The sequence below is a fragment of the Budorcas taxicolor genome, chromosome 4 (genome assembly GCF_023091745.1).
Source record: "Budorcas taxicolor isolate Tak-1 chromosome 4, Takin1.1, whole genome shotgun sequence".
Taxonomy (NCBI): domain Eukaryota; kingdom Metazoa; phylum Chordata; class Mammalia; order Artiodactyla; family Bovidae; genus Budorcas; species Budorcas taxicolor.
In genome coordinates, this window is record NC_068913.1 from 89,573,343 (window position 1) to 89,593,910 (window position 20,568).

Genomic DNA, 20,568 nt, shown 5'->3' on the forward strand with positions numbered 1-20,568 from the left:
AAATTCTCCAAGCCAGGCTTCAGCAATACATGAACCGTGAACTTCCAGATATTCAAGTTGGTTTTAAAAAAGGCAGAGGAACAAGAGATCAAATTGTCAACATCCACTGGATCATGGAAAAAGCAAGAAAGTTCCAGAAAAACATCTATTTCTGCTTTAATGACTATGCCAAAGCCTTTGTGTGGATCACAATAAACTGTGGAAAATTCTGAAAGAGATGGGAATACCACACCACCTGACCTGCCTCTTGAGAAATCTGTATTCAGGTCAGGAAGCAACAGTTAGAACTGGACATGGAACAACAGACTGATTCCAAATAGGAAAAGGAGTACATCAAGGCTGTATATTGTCACCCTGCTTATTTAACTGATATGCAGATTACATCATGAGAAAAGCTGGGCTGGAAGAAGCACAAGCTGGAATTAAGATTGCTGGGAGAAATATCAATAACCTCAGATATGCAGATGACACCACCCTTATGGCAGAAAGTGAAGAGGAACTAAAAAGCCTCTTGATGAAAGTGAAAGTGGAGAGTGAAAAAGCTGGCCTAAAGCTCAACATTCAGAAAATGAAGATCATGGCATCTGGTCCCATCACTTCATGGCAAATAGATGGGGAAACAATGGAAACAGTGTCAGACTTTATTTTGGGGGGCTCCAAAATCACTGCAGATGGTGATTGCAGCCATGAAATTAAAAGATGCTTATAAATTCCATATATATGTGTTAGTATACTGTATTGGTGTTTTTCTTTCTGGCTTACTTCACTCTGTATAATTGGCTCCAGTTTCATCCATCTCATTAGAACTGATTCAAATGTATTCTTTTTAATGGCTGAGTATTACTTCTAATTTCTATGTACCCATTTTCCTTTCTAATATTCTTTATTTAATACCTTCTTTTCATGAACATTACTTTTAGAGATTTGTTACTCTTTAAAATTTTGTCCAAGAGACCTTCTTTGGTTTTGTTCAGCCATGAAATTAAAAGATGCTTACTCCTTGGAAGGAAAGTTATGACCAACCTAGATAGCATATTCAAAAGCAGAGTCATTACTTTGCCAACAAAGGTCTGTCTAATCAAGGCTATGGTATTTCCAGGGGTCATGTATGGATGTGAGAGTTGGACTGTGAAGAAAGCTGAGCACCGAAGAACTGATGCTTTTGAACTGTGGTGTTGGAGAAGACTTTTGAGAGTCCCTTGGACTGCAAGGAGATCCAACCAGTCCATTCTGAAGGAGGTCAGTCCTGGGGGTTCATTGGAAGGACTGATGCTAAAGCTGAAGCTCCCATACTTTGGCAACCTCATGCAAAGAGTTGACTCACTGGAAAAGACCCTGATGCTGGGAGGGATTGGGGGCAGGAGGAAAAGGACACGACAGAGGATGTGATGGCTGGATGGCATCACTGACTCGATGGATATGAGTTTGAGTAAACTCCAGGAGTCGGCGATGGACAGGGAGGCCTGGCGTGCTGCGATTCATGGGGTCGCAAAGAGCTGGACACGACTGAGCGACTCAACTGAACTGAACTGATACTTACATAAGGGAAACAAATGACAGCCACAATACAATGGATGAAAGGGAGGAATTAGCATTATTTTGTTGTTATAAGTCACTACAACTACCTGTGAAGTGGTACAGTGGTATTTGAAAGTGGCCTCAAATTAGTTGTAAAGGTACATGGCCAACTCTAGGATAATCACTGAAGTGTGAAAAGATTAGTTCCTCAGTCATGTCTGACTCTTTGCAATCGCATGGAGTGTAGCCCATCCAGCTCCTCTTGTACATGGAATTTTCCAGGCAGGAGTAGTGGAGTGGGTAGCTATTGCCTTCTCCAGGGGATCTTCCCAACCCAGGGATCGAACCTAGGTTTTCTGCATTGAAGGCAGAATCTTTGCCACCTGAACCACCAGGGAAGTCAACCACTAAATAATACGGGAACTATGAGAAAATTTAAACAACAAATGTATCTGATGAGCCCATAAGAATATTAGAGTAAATAAAACTAAGAAAGGAGAGACAATAGATCCATATAAAATACTAAGTTAAAACCAAAAACAGCAGAAAAAGAACAGAAAACAGAGTAAGAACATAGAACTTATATAACAGAAAGAAGGTAGTAAAAAACATGAAAGATATTAAAATTACTCCAGCTACATTAACCATCACTTTGAAAGTCACTGGTTTAAATGCACCAATTAAAGCACAGAGATTGTCAAGGTGTATCATCAAACAATACCCACCTATATGTTGCCTCCATAAAGTGAACGTGAAAGCCGCTCAGTTATGACTGACTCTTTGCGACCCCATGGACTGGCTCCTCTGTCCATGGAATTCTCCAGTCCAGCATACTGGAGTTGGTAGCCATTCCCTTCTCCAGAGGATCTTCCCAACACAGGGATTGCAGGTCTCCTTCATTGCAGGTGGATTCATAAAACTCACCTCCATAAAACTCACTTTAAATACAAAGACAATTTTAATACAGATGAAAAGTAAATGAGTGGAAAAGCTACTCTGTGCTAATACTAATCGAAAGACAGCATGAGTAGCTACATTAATTTCAGATCAAGCAGACATCAGAACAAGGAAAGCTCAGGGATAGAGAGCGGCATTGTGTGTGTGTGCATGCATACGTGTATGCTCAGTTGTGTCTGACTCTTTGCGACCATATGGACTGCAGACTTCCAGGCTCTTCTGTCCATGGGATTCAGGCAAGAATACTGGAGCGGGTTGCCATTTCCTACTTCAAGGGATCTTCCCGACCCAAGGATGGAACCCTTGTCTGCCTGCGTCTCCTGCGTTGCAGGCAGATTCTTTACCACTGCACCACCTGGGAAGCCCCATAACGAGTGGCATTACATAGTGATAAAGGGGTCAATTATCCAAGAGGACATAACAATCCTTAATGTGTATGCACCTAACAACAGAGCCTCAAATTGCATGAGTCAAAAACTGATAGAACTGCAAGAAATAGATGAATCCACTCTCACAGTTGGAGACTTCAATACCCCTCTATTATAGATAGATCCAGTAGGCAGCAATTCAGTAAGGACATAATTGAATTCAACAACACCCTCAATCACCTGAATATAATGGATATCTACAGACTATATTCTCCAACAGGATATACATTTTTCTCAAGCCAAGAGCATTTACTACATTATTTTCTTTCTTTTTTTTTTGCTAAACTCTTAAAATTTTTAATATACCTCTTTAACTGTAAAATAGTTTAAGTCTGAGAACTCTGTAAGAGTCCATGATGCCTCACTACTGTACCTTAAATAAAATTTTTCTGCCCTTCAGGACTAGAATTTTTCTGCTCATATATGTCAAATGAACCATAGTGCTATAGTGGATTGAATGGTGGTTCCTAAAACCAAGTAAATGTGACTTTATTTGAGCAAAGAATATTTCCAGATGTGATCATGTGCTGATGTGAAGGATCTTGAGATGAGATCATCCCAGATTAGCCAGGTAGGATCTTAATCCAATGACAGGCGTCCTGATAAGGGACAGAAGAGAAGACACAGACACACAAAGAGGAGAAGACGAGGTGACAACAGAGGTATAAACTGGAGTGATGTGGTCAAAACAGCCTGGAAAGAATGCCTGGAGCCAGCAGAAGCCAGAGGAATTCTCCCATAGGACACAGAGGGAGAAAGAGGCTCAGCTCACACCTTGATTTCAGGCCTCTGGCCTCCAGAACTGAGAGAAGAAATCCCTGTTGCTTTAAACCACCTAATTTATGGTAATTTGTTACAGACTCCCTAAGAAACTATTCAATAATACAGCTGCCCATTTCATGCCTGTGGATCTGATTACCAATTAACCATTGTTATAAATCCTTGCAGAGACTCTGCCCCTAGGGTTCTTATTATAACTCTGCCCACTAGTTTCCTGATGGTTAAGTTTCAACCTGGCTTCTAGCACTGAGGCTTGCATTATTCCCTTTAAATCAGGCTGTCAGATATCACTGCAGCCACCACAGTCATCTCCAGTTTTCATGGAACAGCCACCACAAATTTTTCAAGGATGCTAGTAATCCATTTATGCTCGTATTTCTCAAAGCCTTGGTGAAGATCCTCTTTTTGTGCAGTGTAGACACCTTTAAGAAGTGTCTAAGAAAGCTGCACATAACACTGCGACAACTCATCTTCCTGAGTAATGTTTTCCAGTGAAGTTCAGGCATTTCAAACTCACTGATATAGGCTACTTTTGCATTTAGCCTCCAGGTAACATATCCAGCAATTCTCATGGCTTCAAGTCAACACATTAAATCCTGAATTCTAGGCAAGAACTTCAATTTGGCTTGATACAATCTTGTGTTTTACCCTTTTCAGGCTCATACCCTTACAAAAATTCTTGTATGGACTCCCCTGGCTCTAAGTAAGAATTGACATAACCCTGCAACTCTTTCGATATACAGTACAGGCTAACTCATACCAGACCATACCTTTTTCTTCCTCACTAGTATACTTACCTTAGCAGGAAATCTAACCTAGGTGCACATCTGTGACAACTCTACACACCTTACAATCAGGTTCCAGACTTAATCCTTAGCCATTTCTTCCCTCTATATACAGGAGATTATTTCTTTAGAGTTTTCTTAAGGGCTTTCCAAATTTCTGTCTGGGTCTGTGTTGGACATTGAAGATGTTCAATATATCTTTTTCTTTATGGATTCTCTCTAGTGTAAGAAAGACCATCTTATGACACAATCTTTGTCATCAAACTAATTGCCTCAGCCCTTTGACCCCCCTAAGCTTATCTTCCATCTTCACCCCATTCCATTCCTCCACTGGTGATGCACTGAGAAATCATGATGTTATTGCACTCTGCATATTCAGTTCAATTCAGTTGCTCAGTCATGTCCAACTATTTGCGACCCCATGGACTGCAGCATGCCAGGCCTCCCTGTCCATCACCAACTTCTGGAGTTTACTCAAACTCCATGTCCATTGAGTCAGTGATGCCATCCAACCATCTCATCCTCTGTCATCCCCTTATTCTCCCACCTTCAATCTTTCCCAGCATCAGGGTCTTTTCAAATGAGTTAGTCCTTTGCATCAGGTGGCCAAAGTAATGGAGTTTCGGCTTCAGCCTCAGTCCTTCCAATGAATATTCAGGACTGGTTGGATCTCCTTGCAGTCCAAGGGACTCTTAAGAGTCTTCTCCAACACCACAGTTTAAAAGCACCAATTTTTTGGTGCTCAGCTTTATAGTCTGCATATTCTATATATTCCACATATTACTAGTGTACCATTTCCTGGATCGAGGGTACCTTCCTGCTCCTCAAACCTGTGAGCGGCCCACGCCTAGGATTACATTTTAAAATCCATTTGCTGGGACTACAACTGGTACCAATTACTGTTTTGTTCAGGGTCTAGAAGGAACCTGTTGGCAGACTGAAACTGGCTAATTGAAGAAGTACTTAATATAAGGACTATTTACAAAGATGACATGGTTTAAGGAAATTAAAAAAGTGAAGCACCTTAACCTAGCTACAAAAGAACATCATTATGATCCATAAGCTGAAGAAGTAAAAAGAAGGAATGATCCCCAGAACTCAAAGAGAGTTGTAGAATAGGAGGGTTGGCCACCCAACTAGAGCTGGCAACTTGGGCCGATAAAAGAAGTCACTTGCCAACAACTGACCAAAAACCAGGGGAAATAAATATCCCAACCTCTTTCTCTCAGACCCCAAACTTCCTTCTGATGCTTCCTATTGACCAAATCCTACTAAGTGATATTATGCACTCATTGAGGCAGTGCGTAAAGATCAGCCTCCGAGGGCACAAAACTGAGAAGGGAAGGAAGGAGGGAAGAGCTGAAGAGGCACATGAAGACTATCCAGGGAAACCAAATACTATTACCTTTTAATGCATTTTTGGATTTGGTTTGTTAATGTTTTGTTTAGGATTTTTACATCTATATTCAAAGTGAAATTGGCCTATCGTTTTCTTTCTTGTATTCTCCTTGTCCAATTTTGATATCAGGGATATGCTGGTCTCATGAGGTGGGGAGTATTCATTATTTTTATATATATTAGAAGAAGAATATCTCGTAGAATTAGAATCTTTCATTCCTTCATTGCTCAAAAGTGACATGAGATAATCTACCTAAATTACATAAAGCAAAAGCATTGTTACATAATCCTGCCTCACTTCAAATGGTTAGAGAATTGCCATCATCCACCCAGTGTTCCTGGAAAGACAAGAAAAACAGTATTTTCTACTTCTTGACTCATTTCCAGAGAAGGCAATGACACCCCACTCCAGCACTGTTGCCTGGAAAATCCCATGGACGGAGGAGCCTGGTGGGCCGCAGTCCATGTGTCGCTAAGAGTTGAACACGACTGAGCAACTTCACGTTCACTTTTCACTTTCATGCATTGGAGAAGGAAATGACTCATTTCTCTCCTTTTTCATTTTGAAGGTTTTCTGAGTCAAGAACTGTGAAGTATCTGAAACGTTACACTAACTGCAAGCTAACAAGTTTGGTGCTGCAAGTTCATAAACGATAGGAGAAGACATGAAACTCCTGGGTCAGAGATAAAGCACAATTTATTGTTCACAGAAACAATAGCAGCTAGAATATCAGCATTTTGCCCTAATTCCCTCAGGGTGACACATTCCCTCAGCAGCACACAGTGAGCTGCTTTACAGGCTGAGAATGTGGGCTAAGAGATGCTGAGTCTTTTATAGTGAACAGTAAACACTACCTCTGCCTTTTAAGACTGCTTGTTTTACAAATATCCTTGGAAAAAAGAAGTACTTCTACTCAAAAGACATGCAGAAACATTAAAAACCTGTGGAGAATTGTTTCCCAATTGACTTTTTGTTTTAAACCTACTTTCATACCTAATGTACAGATTATTAATTTATATTCTGAAAAACAATTTACCAAAATTAAGTAACTTCTTTTGCTCTGTTATTTTTGTTCTCAATTTCATCCTTGAAATGAATATTGCCAATTATTTTGGAGTTATAGGAGGTGTCTATTTGCATATGACTGATATAGTGTTGCTCAGTTTAGTTGAGTTCAGTTGCTCAGTTGCGTCCGACTCTTTGCGACCCCGTGAACTGCAGCACGCCAGGCCTCCCTGTCCATCACCAACTCCCGGAGTTCACTCAGACTCACGTCCATCGAGTCAGTGATGACATCCAGCCATCTCATCCTCTGTTGTCCCCTTCTCCTCCTGCCCCCAATCCCTCCCAGCATCAGAGTCTTTTCCAATGAGTCAACTCTTCGCATGAGGTGGCCAAAGTACTGGAGTTTCAGCTTTAGCATCATTCCTTCCAAAGAACACCCAAGGCTGATCTCCTTTAGAATAGTGTTGCTAAATATCCTTAAATGTCATTTTATTGGGGATAAATATCTGGCACACATAATTCACTCCTTTGAAGCCACATGAGAATAACTGTCCTTTACTAGAATTTTAACCCACTCAAATGTGTGCACTGTGATATTTTTAATCTTGTTTTTCTCTCATGTATACCTCCTTCCTCCTAACCTAAAAGACAAGCATACACACAAAACCTCTTTATTTCACAATAGTTCTCCTGTTTGCTGCTGTTCCCTTGTTTCTCTAGAAATGTGGGGTTTATAATTCCATCTTCATTCTGATTGGAGTTGCCTTTAAATTTTTTAACTACATATTTGAGTATCTTCTTTCCTACGTACTTATCCATTTGCTCATCTCCCCTTGAAAAGATCTGGAACACTTTACCCCCCTGGATCTTCCTACAACAGAATTTAGTTAGAACACTCAGGTTATTTTTGTGTTTCTGATTCAGATTTTTGTTTTTTGCAGTGGAGACTTTTTTGAAAAATTATTTGTCTTCATTACATTGTTCCATAACCATTCAAGTGATGATCCTTTAAAGAATCTTGAAATTTTGGTGCTCACCGCCATTTCTCATACAGACTATCATGTCCAGGTCATTCCTCCACAGTGTCGAGGTCATCTGGAGTACAGAATGAGTCCACACAGAGTGATGACATGCCTCTTGCCTAACAATGTCTTTCTGTTGTTTTCATCCCCCACTCCAAAAAAAAAAAAAATTGCCTGAAAGTAAAACTCTCAATTCATTTTTTTACGCTCAAAATTCAAAATTCTTCAATAGAAATGTTCCTCCTTTACCTTCTGGCATTTAGCACTGGGGAAGATAAATCTAATGTTATTGTTACTGACTTTGTGTGTGTGTCTGTGGTTTTTCCTCTCCAACTTGAATGTTTATAGAATTTGTCCAAAATTTTTGAAATCCAGAAATGTCATGAAGTTGTGTCTATGTGTGTCTCTATATTAATTTTCCCAGTTCTTGGTAGACACTTTATACTGCTAAGGATATATGTCTTTTTAGTTAGGGAAATCAGTTTTAAATCTTCGTTAATTGTTTCTCCTTCTATACTCCATTTTAGGCTTATGCTATTTCTAGGGTGGACAAAAAAAGAAATCTGTTAAACTTACTGTTTTGCTCATTTACCTCATTTCTCGGAATTTTCCCCTGAATTCCAGGGGACTATCTTATGCTAAATCACCCAATCTCCGTGTTAGTTTTAGCTTTCAAGTGCCAGATCTGTTCTTCATTGCCATCTGTGTGTTTTTGTGATTCAGCAACTATTTTATTGTATCTATTTATTTATTGTAATTATTTAAGTAATAGTAATTTTTCCTAGTATTTTTCCAAAGGATGAAAAATGCTATTAAATGTCCTTAACACAGTTAAGAGATTTGTTAAATAAATACATATTTTCACTCCTCAAAAGGATCTCTTTGATTTTTGAATCTTTGTGTATATGGTGACTCTCCTTTCTCTATCAGCTTGTTTTTGTGACACTGGGATATAACACTTTGTTCTGTTCGGTTGTTTAGGCCTTTATCCATATAATACAGTCTTCCTGCTGCTGCTGCTGCTAAGTCGCTTCAGTCGTGTAAGGAGAAGGAAGGAAACCCCTTCTGTGGGTTTTCATTTGTTAGTGGGCTAGGGGAGGCATGCTCATCAGGTAAGAAACTAGAGGAATGCAGACAGAATGCAGATACTTTACTTCAAAGGCAGGGGAATTAACTTCTTAGCTAGTTGCTTTCAGGTATCCTGAGGCCAGGGTTCTGTAATAGCAGGCCACAACTGAACTTCTTCCCTGTTGACTGCCCTCCAGCCTGACACCATCTCCTGCCCCTTCTGCTATGGATATTTGGACATTTATATAAAAAGAGAGCTGTAGTTTCAGCGAGATGGAAAAGAATTTACCAGAAGACCTGCCTTTATTAAGGAAAGTCTCTCTGCTGTTGAGCCTATCTTTTTCACTCTTTGTGGTTATTTTCCTAGCCCTAAATTGAGGTGCTGCCCTTTTTCATGTATGATCCAACAGCTCTGGTTGCTCCCCCACCTCAGTTGTACTCCACCATTCATTCTCCCATCACTGTGAGCAAGTGCTATATAGTCAGAAGCCTTACTCCAGGGCAACAGAGGAATGCTCACAGTACTCTACTTGCCCTTCTCTGATTGTTTGTATATTGATTTTACCTCTAATATGATGTATATGAAATTTTAAATAAATTAATGTAGAAAAAGTAAAAATAAAATGTTCTCTTTAAAATGTTAATTTCAGTAACAAAATTATATTTAAATTTCACACTATCTAACAATAAAGCAATGGGGATGTTTTCTCCATAAAACTTATGACAGTATAACAATTAAAATCAGTAAAAGGATAAAATTCTACTTCTGTAGTGTGTGACCTCTGTATTACTCTATTAGCCGTGGACAAAAATTCTGATCATCAAACAGAGTCCTGGATCTTCTAAGGACCAGGCCTGTGGACTTCTAAAATCTTAGTTGTTGGTTCTGACTGATGCTTCTTTCTGATTTCCTCTACTTCACCATCATCAAGTAAAAATGAAGCCAGTAGTGGAATTTGAGAAAAATAGTTCTTAGCCAGGAAGTGTTTGTGTTTGATCTTGTGAATAAACAAGGGTTCATATCCCTGAAAAGACAAAAAGTCAGATTGTATTAAATGTCATAGATAAATCTTGCCAAACAAAAACACTGTTATGCCTCAGTGCCTTTGCTTGTCAGTTCTTAAACTTTTTTTCCCCTCACTTTGTCCATCATTTTACAGGGCTCAGCTTTTGATACTTAAACCTGGAAGTCTTTCTAGATTTTCTCTCTGACCTGAGTGCAAACAAACCTCTCCTTCTTCCATACCTGCAAGCACTTTCATGTATTTTTAAATGTAATTTTTAATTCATTCTGCCTTGGACTTCACTATCTACTTGCAAGTCTCTTCCGTGATAACAAAGAAGACTCCTTAGAGATTCAAACTGGGTCTTTTTCATACATGTGTCTCTGGGCACCTTAGGTAAACAGTCAATCAATATTTTTGTGTGAATGCTCTTGTCACCTTGGTTCTCTTTAAATCTATTTCAATACTGATACAATTACCAACTTGAAGTTTTTTCTAAAATTAGTCCTTCTCCCTGTATCTCCAGAGTTCAAAATAAAGATCACAATGTACAGCAGAAACTAATTCAACATTGTAAAGCAATTATTCTCCAATAATAAAATTAAAATTAAATATATAAACAATGGTGCTGTGACCATGTAAACTTCTTTTTTGTCACTTTTTTTACTACCACAGATGTGTCTGAACTATTTCTCTTCTGTCTTCTAAACAGAAAATAATCTTCCTGCCTTTAACAAATTTTTGTGCGTTTCCATTTTTCTTTGTTATTAACTAATATTTACGCTTCCTGTCTCTCCACAGCTGTAACAGCACTTTGAACTTTCTCTGTTAGGTAGCTTTGCCACACTACAGACAAACAAAACATCTGTTTTCTAATAAAAGGGGCACTGCCAAGTTGCCAACCCAATATTCATTCTCTCTTCCATTCATATTTAGAGGCCTGATTTTACACATGGGCCCGATTGTGTATTCTGTGACATGCTTAGCTTTCTTAGCCTTTATTATAGCTAGGGTTGATCATATGACAAGTTTCTGACATTCCTTGAGAGCTCAGTTGGTAAAGAATCTGGTTGCAATGCAGGAGACCCAGGTTGGATTCCTGGGTCGGGAAGATCCACAGGAGAAAGGAGAGGCTACCCACTCCAGTATTCTTGGGCTTCCCTGGTGACTCAGCTGGTAAAGAATCTGCCTACAATGTGGGAGACCTAGGTTCAATCCCCGGGTTGGGAAGATCCCCTGGAGAAGGGAAAGGCTACCCACTCCAGTATTCTGGCCTAGAGAATTCCATGGACTGTGTAGCCCATGGGGTTGCAAAGAGTCAGACATGGCTGAGAGAATTTCACTTTCATGTACATGTGTGTATATACATATATATATATGCACATATATACACATACACACATATATATACATGGCAGAAATATATATATGTGAATATATATACACACACAAATGTATATGTGTACATTTTTTAAAAAGAAGTCACTGGATAAAGCTTACAGGGAAGTTCTTTGGGAGTGGGAAGCCTCACCTGTCAAGTACCTTTAGGCTTTTGCTCTATCTAGGAGGTGGGTATAATGCAGGAGATAAAGTAGCTATCTATCTCTAAGAGTACACAATCATTAGGATTAAAGCCAGTGTAAATATGGCTGTGGAAGAAGTTAGAGGGCCTGAATTTTTGAGAACATTGTAGAGCTACCATACAACCACCCTGTCATTGCCAAACTCTGGATTCCTTTTATATAAGAAAAGCAGCCCCATATTTGGTTAATTTGTTAAATTAACTTACTTGCAAATTGCTTAATTTGTTATTTACAGCTAAGCTCAAATGCAACTGAGATGATCAAGAATTGTGTCCATTAGATTTCTCTGTTTTTCCCCAAGCACTCATCACAGTAACCCTCAGATTCAAAAGCAAATTCTGGTTGAATTAACAAACACCATTTATTTTCTTTATTAATTTTACCTGACTCTTCTTTTCAACCAAATCACAAAGACTATCTGTGCCTCCTCCTAAAATTTGTTTTCTGAAAGGCCAGATATCTCCTTCCTAAAGATGCTTCCACAGTGTCAAGGTAAAGGAAGCCCTGGAGAAAAGGAGCCAGAGGACATGGCATTCTTACAGAAAGCATTACATAGAAGTATCCTGGGCTTATTTTAAGGTTTCCTCTCCAGGGTATATATACATATATACACAATGGAATAATACGCAATTAAAAAAGAAAGAAAAGCTGCCATTAACAACACAGATGGACCTAGAAAGCATTATGCTTAGCGAAAGAAGTCAGAAAGAGAAAGACAAATACTTTATATTATCACTTACATGTGCAATCTAACAAATAAAGCAAATATACATACCAAAACAAAACAGAAACAAGTCATAGATATAAAGAACAAACTAGTGACTACCAGTGGGAAAAAGGAAGGTGTGGAGCAAGACAGGATTAAGAAACACAAACTATTTTGTATAAATAGATATGCAACAAGAATATATTGTACAGCATAGGTAAATATAGCCATTGTTTTATAATGACTTTAAATAGAATATAATCTATAAAACTACTGAAACATGTTTTATACTTGAAACTAACTATAATGTTATAAATCAACTATACTTTAATTAAAAAAAATTCTTCTCTACAGACAAATTCACCTAGGGAGTTCACTGGCATGCCAAAGGTTATCACTCCATGCTCCCAAAGCAGGGGGCCCGGGTTCAATCCCTGATGAGGAAACTAAGATCTCACGATGCATAGCGTGACAAAAAAAAGGAAAAAACCCTCATCTAACCTCCTCCCAACACTTCTTAGCCCATATTTCATTCAAGGAGTACTGACACATTTATGTTATTTTAATATTAATACAACATTAAACAATACACGTAGAGAACCTTATAGATTTTCAAAGTGCATAAACAAAGCCAAATCAATCATTAAAGAGAATATCATATTATGTTACAAACAATAAAAAGAACAATAAGTAACTCTTAAAGAATAATATAATATGGAAAAATATCCAATATTCATCATCCCCACGTTATATATGAAAAAACTGGGGTATTGAGTCAGCAACAAACTTGCCCAGCTTCTTGCAACTCATAAGTGATAGAGTCAGAATTAAAGCTAAGGCTACTCTTACCCTCTGTGACTTGCCTGGTGGCTTAGACAGTAAAGAGTCCACCTGCAGTGAGGGAGGGCTGGGTTAGGAAAAGCCCCTGGAGGAGGAAATGGCAATCCACTCCAGCATTCTTGCCTGGAGAAGCCCAAGGATAGAGGAACCTGGCAGGCTACAGTCCACAAAGAGTCAGATCCGACTGAGTGATTAAGGATAGCACTCTAATCTTTTATACCAGATTCATGTTTTTAGCTAACTTTTATAAAATTTTACAAAGCAAAGAAGGCAGGTCCTAATGTCCTGTGGATCCTCAGTGACAGATGGGGAAACACTAGGTCAGATCTTCTGACTTTAAATCCACCATTTTCCTACTTTGGCCAATGTCCACACTGTGAGAAACTGAACTACCTCATACACAGTTCAGAGAACAGAAACCTTTTTCCATGCTTTTCCTACAATTTGTGTCATGACTGACTGTAGGAGTCAAGATTATTTTAACTGTTAAGTAATTTTTTTCTCAATGAGATAGCAAATGTGTCTTAAGTTGCTTCAGTAGTGTCCGACTCTTTGCGACCCTATGGAGTGTAGCTCACCAGACTCTGTTCATGGGATTCTCCAGGCAGGATTACTGGAGTGGGTTGCCATTTTCTTCTGCATTGGATTTTCCCAACCCAGGGATTAAACCTGCCTCTCCTATGTCTCCTGGACTGGCAGGCGGGTTCTCTACCACTAGTGCCACCTGGGAAGCCCTTTGATAGCAAATAGCTCTGTGTATTTAGGAAATTCTGGAAATGTTTTACTTTGCCACAAGACATAAACTGTTCTTTAACTAGGATGAATATTAATACTTAAAAGATTACACCAGCCCCAAACCATAAAACAGCAATTTAGTTTGTCTGAAATAACAATTATGTTTGAAGTTACTTCTTTATTTACACTAGGCTTACTTAGTGTAAATGGAGCTCTATTTACAGAAATTCAGTAAGATCCTGAAATTAGAAATGCATGTGAATAAAACATTTAATTTGATACTGCAATAACTTGATTAAATACACAAAGGGAGTTTGCGCATTAATTGAAGAAGCAGCGGAATATCACCTTTGGGAATGAATTTCAATTCCACTGTGGTTCCTATATGAAATGATTCTGCTAGTATTGGCTAGGCTTCCAGTGATTGAATATTTATGGGGCAGCTTAGTTCACTAAATATAATATTTAACACGGCTTCAGTTTGTTACCCTTTCCTCCAGTCCCTAGGGTGAAATTTTTCTTATCCTGGCATCTACTGGAAAATTATTCAAAAAAAGCGAACAATTTAATTACTTCCTCCTCTTTACACCTTCCCCCTCCCCAGTAAAAACACATACAGGGAAGAGCATGATTCAAAATGACTATTATGTTTGAAGTCATTTCTTTATTTTCCCTTAGCTGACATCTTGCATCGAATAAGTACAGCAATTTAATCAGTGGGAAGCAGAGATTCAGTATCAGCTGTTGGGATCATAGGTTTACTTAGTGCAAACGGAGCTTTCTGAGAACTCATCAGGGACCCCTCAATTCTATTCATCAAAATGTTTTACAGATTGCATCTTGTAAGTTACTGAAATTAAATGGTGTTTAATTTTTATAGCACTTTTCCCACTTCTAGCTAGTTGGAAGAAAATGAAAAATTAAGCCTCAGAACTACACTCCATTGGTAGGACTGCCATTTAGGACACAAAATTATGAACAGAATTTATCTGAGAAGTTAGTGTGCTTTTAGGCAGACCTGTGAAGAATAATCAAAGGACAGATTCTAGGTTCCATAATACCTATCTGGTGATAGTATTCATTTATTCATTCAACAAATACATATTAATTATCTACTCTGTGACACTGTTGTAAGTATTAGAGATATAGACACAAAAAAACTAAACAGTGTCCCTGGCTCTTGTGAAATTTACTGTGGTACTAATGTGCTTGAACTTGCTATTATTAGGAGGGAGTGGTTTCATATGAGGTACTTGTAAGACTTCCAGATGTCTTATCTTTATCTCTTATGTGCCTTGCTGCCAAGCTGCTGCCAAGTCACTTCAGTAGTGTCCGACTCTGTGCGACCCCATAGACGGCAGCCCACCAGGCTCCCCCGTCCCTGGGATTCTCCAGGCAAGAATACTAGAGTGGGTTGCCATTTCCTTCTCCAGTGCATGAAAGTGAAAAGTGAAAGTGAAATCGCTAAGTCATGTCTGACTCCCAGCAACCCCATGGACTGCAGCCCACCAGGCTCCCCCATCCGTGGGATTCTCCAGGCAAGAGCACTGGAGTGGGGTGCCATTGCCTTTTCCCTTATGTGCCTTAACCTCCTTTAAATTTCAATTTCTGCCATACATACCATCCAGGTATTTGTTGCTGTTATCCATGGGTTCTCTGTTGCTTAATCCAATTAAACTATTCAAATTATGCATGGAATGTAGTAAAAGGCAGTCAAGTGAAAGTGAAAGTTGCTCAGTCATGTCCAACTCTTTGCGACCCCATGGACTATAGAGTCTATGAAATTCTCCAGGCCAGAATACTGGAGTGGGTAGCCTTTCCCTTCTCCAGGGGATCTTCCCAACCCAGGGATCAAACCCAGATCTCCTGCATCGTGGGTGGATTCTTTAACAGTTAAGCTATCAGGGAAGCCCTAAAAGGCAATCAAGGTACTTCTAATAATTCCAGTGATCAAACTAAGGTCACAGATTGACTTTCTTACCTCTTCAATACTCTTTAGTTTGAGATGAGTAGCGCCTTCATCTTTGGTAAGAAGAATGCAGTTCCAGGGAGACCATTCCACAGACTTATCCCATCTGACCATGACCAGATCATTGAGATCCTTCCAAGCACTGAGCACAGACTGGGATGCCCAGATATTCTCTGTCAGGTACTGAATATCTTGTAGCTGCATGTCAAAACATATTTTTAAAATAAAAATATTCTAAACATAAAATTTTATTCTAACCATAAAATTTCTTTAAGACTATTATATTCCTTGAGAAAACAAATTCAGTGTATTTTTTACAGGGAAACATTATTCATGAGGTTTTCAGCACACACGGTGGTACTGGTGGTTTAGTCACTAAGTCGTGTCCGACTCTTGGGACCCCATGGACTTAGCCCGCCAGGCCCCTCTGTCCATGGAAATTTTCAGGCAACAGTACTGGAGTGGGTCACCATCTCCTTCTCCAGGGGATCTTCCTATCCAGGGATCAAACCTGGGTCTGCTGCATTGCAGGAGATCTGCACTGTAGGCAGATTCTTTACCAACTGAGCCACCAGGGAAGCCTTTCAGGGCCCATGTGTGTGTGCTGTGCTTAGTCGCTCAGTTGTGTCTGACTCTTTGTGACTTCATGGACTGTAGCGCACCAGGATCCTCTGTCCATGGGGATTCTCAAGGCAAGAATACTGGAGTAGGTTACCATGCCCTCCTCCAGGGGATCTTCCCAACCCAGGGATCGAACACAGGCCTCCCGCATTGCAGGTGGATTCCTTACCAGCTGAGTCACCAAGGAAGCCCAAGAATACTAGAGTGGGTAGCATATCTTTCCCCAGGGGATCTTCCCAACCAGAGAATCGAACCAGGGTCTCTTGCAATACAGGTGGATTCTTTACCAGCTGAGCTACCAGGGAAGCCCAATCTCTGCTCACTCTGCCCAAACTATGTTACCAGTCTCACAGTCATGACTGCATCCAGAGAAAGCAGTGTGTATTTCTTCCAACATGCTAATTTTACCTTATATTTATATGATATCAAGTACTTTCTAAAATTCATTAGTAACTTTCAGCTTATCCTCAGGGTTACTTGCAGATCATTTTATTCCCATTTTAGAAATTAAGAAATTAAGATGTGAAAAAGAATAAGCAATTCATTTAGTGTTATTAAAAACATCACTGTTTCAGTGAAAAAAAAAAGAGAACAAGGGGGGAAATGAAATAACTGCTTATAAACTTTTTAAAAATTTAAACCATATTAGCTACAGCTCTTGAAATGACTTTTTATCAAGAGGACTGCATATATAAACTTAGGACTGCTAGAGGGGCAAGCTTCAGAAAGAATAAACACAGAAAGAAGAACCATTATTTTAAAAGGTTTGGATGGGAAAGCAGAAATCTTTTCTGTAAAATCAATGAACAGGTTTCATCCATGATTGGCAACATTTACTCATCATACCTGTATCAGGAAAGCAATTTCAGAACCATCTTCATAATCAGCTTCTGAACAGTAGAGCCGTTGAAGTAAACATTTGTACTTCAAATATGATTCTCGTTTTCGACTCTCATTGTCAAGGTTAATGCACTGACGACATTGGTAAATGCGGTGTGAGGTGGATGATACAGGAAACTCTGCAGAAGGCAAATAGAGCTGGCAACTGTGGCAAAAGTAAATTTTCCTATAGAACTTCAGTGGGTCCTGAGGGACCTAAACAATAAAAAAAAGAAACAAAGAAAGAAAAGTTTAATAGCCAGGCCAAATGTTAAGGGCTAACTTATCTTAGAATGAGATAAATAGTTGATTAATTTTAAAGTTATCTTTTTCCCTAACTTTCTACTCTATGAAAAATTTAAATTTCAAGTCATATTCATTCACTCTGTCAAAATGTTAAAACTCTATTGTTCATCAACTTTTAGATACATGTGGTAAAATCACCTAGAAAATTAACTGGCTGAAAAAAATGAGTAGTTAGAGGCTTTGAGTTGCAATAGTAAGAAAACCTTCCAGAAAGAACAGGAAAAAAGTCCTTTGACACTTATTTATAGAAGAATTTAGATTTTTGGTGGTATTCTGTATTAATTTTTCTTACAGGCAATAGATAAATTCATATATAAATAAAAGCCCACTAAAACAAGTGTTCTCATTTCATTCCAACTTCACACTAAATTTGGGCTGGCTCATTCATCAGTGTTCAAACTTTGAAATTCTGCATTATATAGTAGTTCTATTTCTAGAACTATTTGAAGAACCTCCCTAATGGCAGTACCAATTTACATTTCCACTAACAGTACACAAGGATTCCCTGTTTTTCACATCCTTGCCAATACTTGTTATCTTCTGTTATTTTAATAATAGACATTTTAACATTGAGGGGGTGATATTTCATTGTGGTTTTGATTTGCATTTCTCTGATGATTAGTGATAATGAGTGACAATTCTTCATATATATGTTAACTATTTGTATGCTTTCTTCAGGAAAATGTTTGTTCAGCTCCTTTGCCCACTTTTAAATTGGATTAAAATTATTTTGCTATTGAGTTGTACAAGTTGTTTTGGATATTACCTCATCTGATACATTAATTAAAAGTAATCTTACTCAAAGATGCTATCATCTGAGTCTTATTTTTTTCTGGTGGAAGGTCTTGTATTTATTATATTTTTTAAGTATTGAAATATATAGTTGATGTACAATATTATGTTAGTTTCAGATGTTCTACACAATGATTTGACAAAATCATTTGGTGAGAACTCCCAATACCATGATGAATAAAAATGGCAAGAGGGGGCATCCTTTTCTTGTTCCTGATCACAGAGGAAATGCTTTCAGCTTTCTTCTATTGAGTATTATGTTGGCTGTAGGTTTGTCATATATGTGTTGGTGTGTTCCCCCTATATCCACTTTGTTGATAAATTTTAATCACAAATAAACATTGAAGACTGTCAAAACTCTTCCTGCATCTATTGAAATGATCATATAATTTTCATTCTTCAATTTGTTAATGTGGTATATGATACTGATTTACACTGTTGAAACATTCCTGCATCCCAGAGATATCTCTCTTGATCACGGTGCATGATCCTCTTAGTGTGCTGTTGAATTCAGTTTGCTAATCTTTTGTTGAGGACTTGAGCATGTATGTTCATGAGTGATATCTGTGTGTAATTTCCTGTGATGTCTTTGCCTGGTTTCAGTATCATGGTGATGCTGGCCTCAAAGAGTGAATTTGGAAATATTCTTTCCCCTCAGCTTTCTGGAGTAGTTTGGGAAGGATAAATGCTAATTCTTCTTTAAATGTTTAGTACCATTTCCTGTGAAGCAGTCTGGTCATGAGCTTTTGTTTGTTGATTATTGATTCAATTTCACTACTGGTAATTGGTCTGTTCACTATTTCTATTTCTTCCAGATTCATTCTTGGGAGACTATATATTTGTAAGATTTTCTCTATCTCTTGTAGTTTGTCCACTTTATTGGTATATAAACTGTTCATAGTAAAGTCTCTTACAATCCTCTGTATTTCTGTAGTGTTGGTTGTAACTTTATTTCCTTTTTTATTTCTGATTTTATTGACTTGGTACCTCTATTTTTCTTGATGAGTCTGTCTAAAGGTTAATCAATTTTGTTTATCTTTTCAAATAACCAGCTCTTAGATTTATTATTAATCTCTATTTTATTTATTTCTGCTCTGATTTGTATTATTTCTTTCCTTCTACTAATTTTGTGTTTTGTTTGTTCTTCTTTTTCTAGTTTGCATAGGTGTAATGTTAGATGGCTTATTCTTTTCTTATTTCCTGAAGTAGGTTTGTATCACTATCAACTTTCCTCTTAGAACTGCTTTTACTGCATCTCATTAATTTTGTATCATTGTCTCTTCATTTTTATTTGTCACCAGGTATTTTTTGAATTTTCTGTTTGATTTATTCAGTGATTTATTCATTTAGTTCACACTGCTTAACCTCCCAATGTTTGTGTTTTTTGCAGTTTTTTTTTTCTTGTAGCTGATTTCTATTCTCATACCATTGTGGTTTGAAAAGATGATTGATAGATTTCAGTCTTCTTAAATTTGTTGAGACTTGTTTTGTGGCCTAGCATGAGATCTATACTGGAGAATGTTCCATGAGCTCTTGAAAGGATTGTGTATTTCACTGCTTTTGGAGGGAACGTTTCATATACATATATCTATTAAGTCATTTGGTCTAAAATGTCATTTAAGGCCACTGTTTCCTTATCGATTTTCTGTTTCAATGATCTGTCCACTGATGGAAGTGGGGTGTTAAAATTCCCTACTGTTATTGTTACTGTCAATTTTTTCCTTTATGTTTGTTGCATTTCCTTTATATACTTAGCTAATCCTGGTTTGATACACATATATTTACAATTGTTATCTTCTTGTTGGATTGATCACTTTATAATTATGTAATGTCCTTCTTTGTCTTAGCACAATCTTTGTTTTAAAGTCTATCTCGTCCCTGGTGGCTCAGACATTAAAGAATCCATCTGCAATGGAGGAGACCTGGGTTTGATCCCTGGTTTGGGAAGATCCCCTGGAGGAGGGCATGGCAACCCACGCCAGTATTCTTGCCTGGAGAATCCCCATGGGCAGAGGAACCTGGCGGGCTACAGTCCATGGAATTCACAAAGAGTCAGACGTGACTGAGCAAATAAGCACAACTAAGCATGCACTCCAGTTTTCTTTTTGCTTTCATTTGCATGGAATACCCTTTTCCATCCCTTCACTCTCAGTCTGTCTGCTTCTTTAGAT

At 38.3% G+C, this 20,568-nt stretch overlaps 1 protein-coding gene across 1 annotated transcript in view; it reads right to left on the reverse strand.

The window, feature by feature from the left end:
• Positions 1-9,804: 9,804 nt before the first annotated feature.
• Positions 9,805-20,568, reverse strand: part of IQUB (IQ motif and ubiquitin domain containing) — a 73,949-nt gene continuing 63,185 nt past the window's right edge. Inside the window, exons 10-12 of the mRNA XM_052638476.1 lie at positions 17,267-17,515; positions 15,812-15,997; positions 9,805-9,987 (exon numbers count right to left, since the gene is read on the reverse strand). Coding sequence (XP_052494436.1) covers positions 9,805-9,987; positions 15,812-15,997; positions 17,267-17,515 — 618 coding nt within the window. The remainder of the gene's footprint in view (positions 9,988-15,811; positions 15,998-17,266; positions 17,516-20,568) is intronic.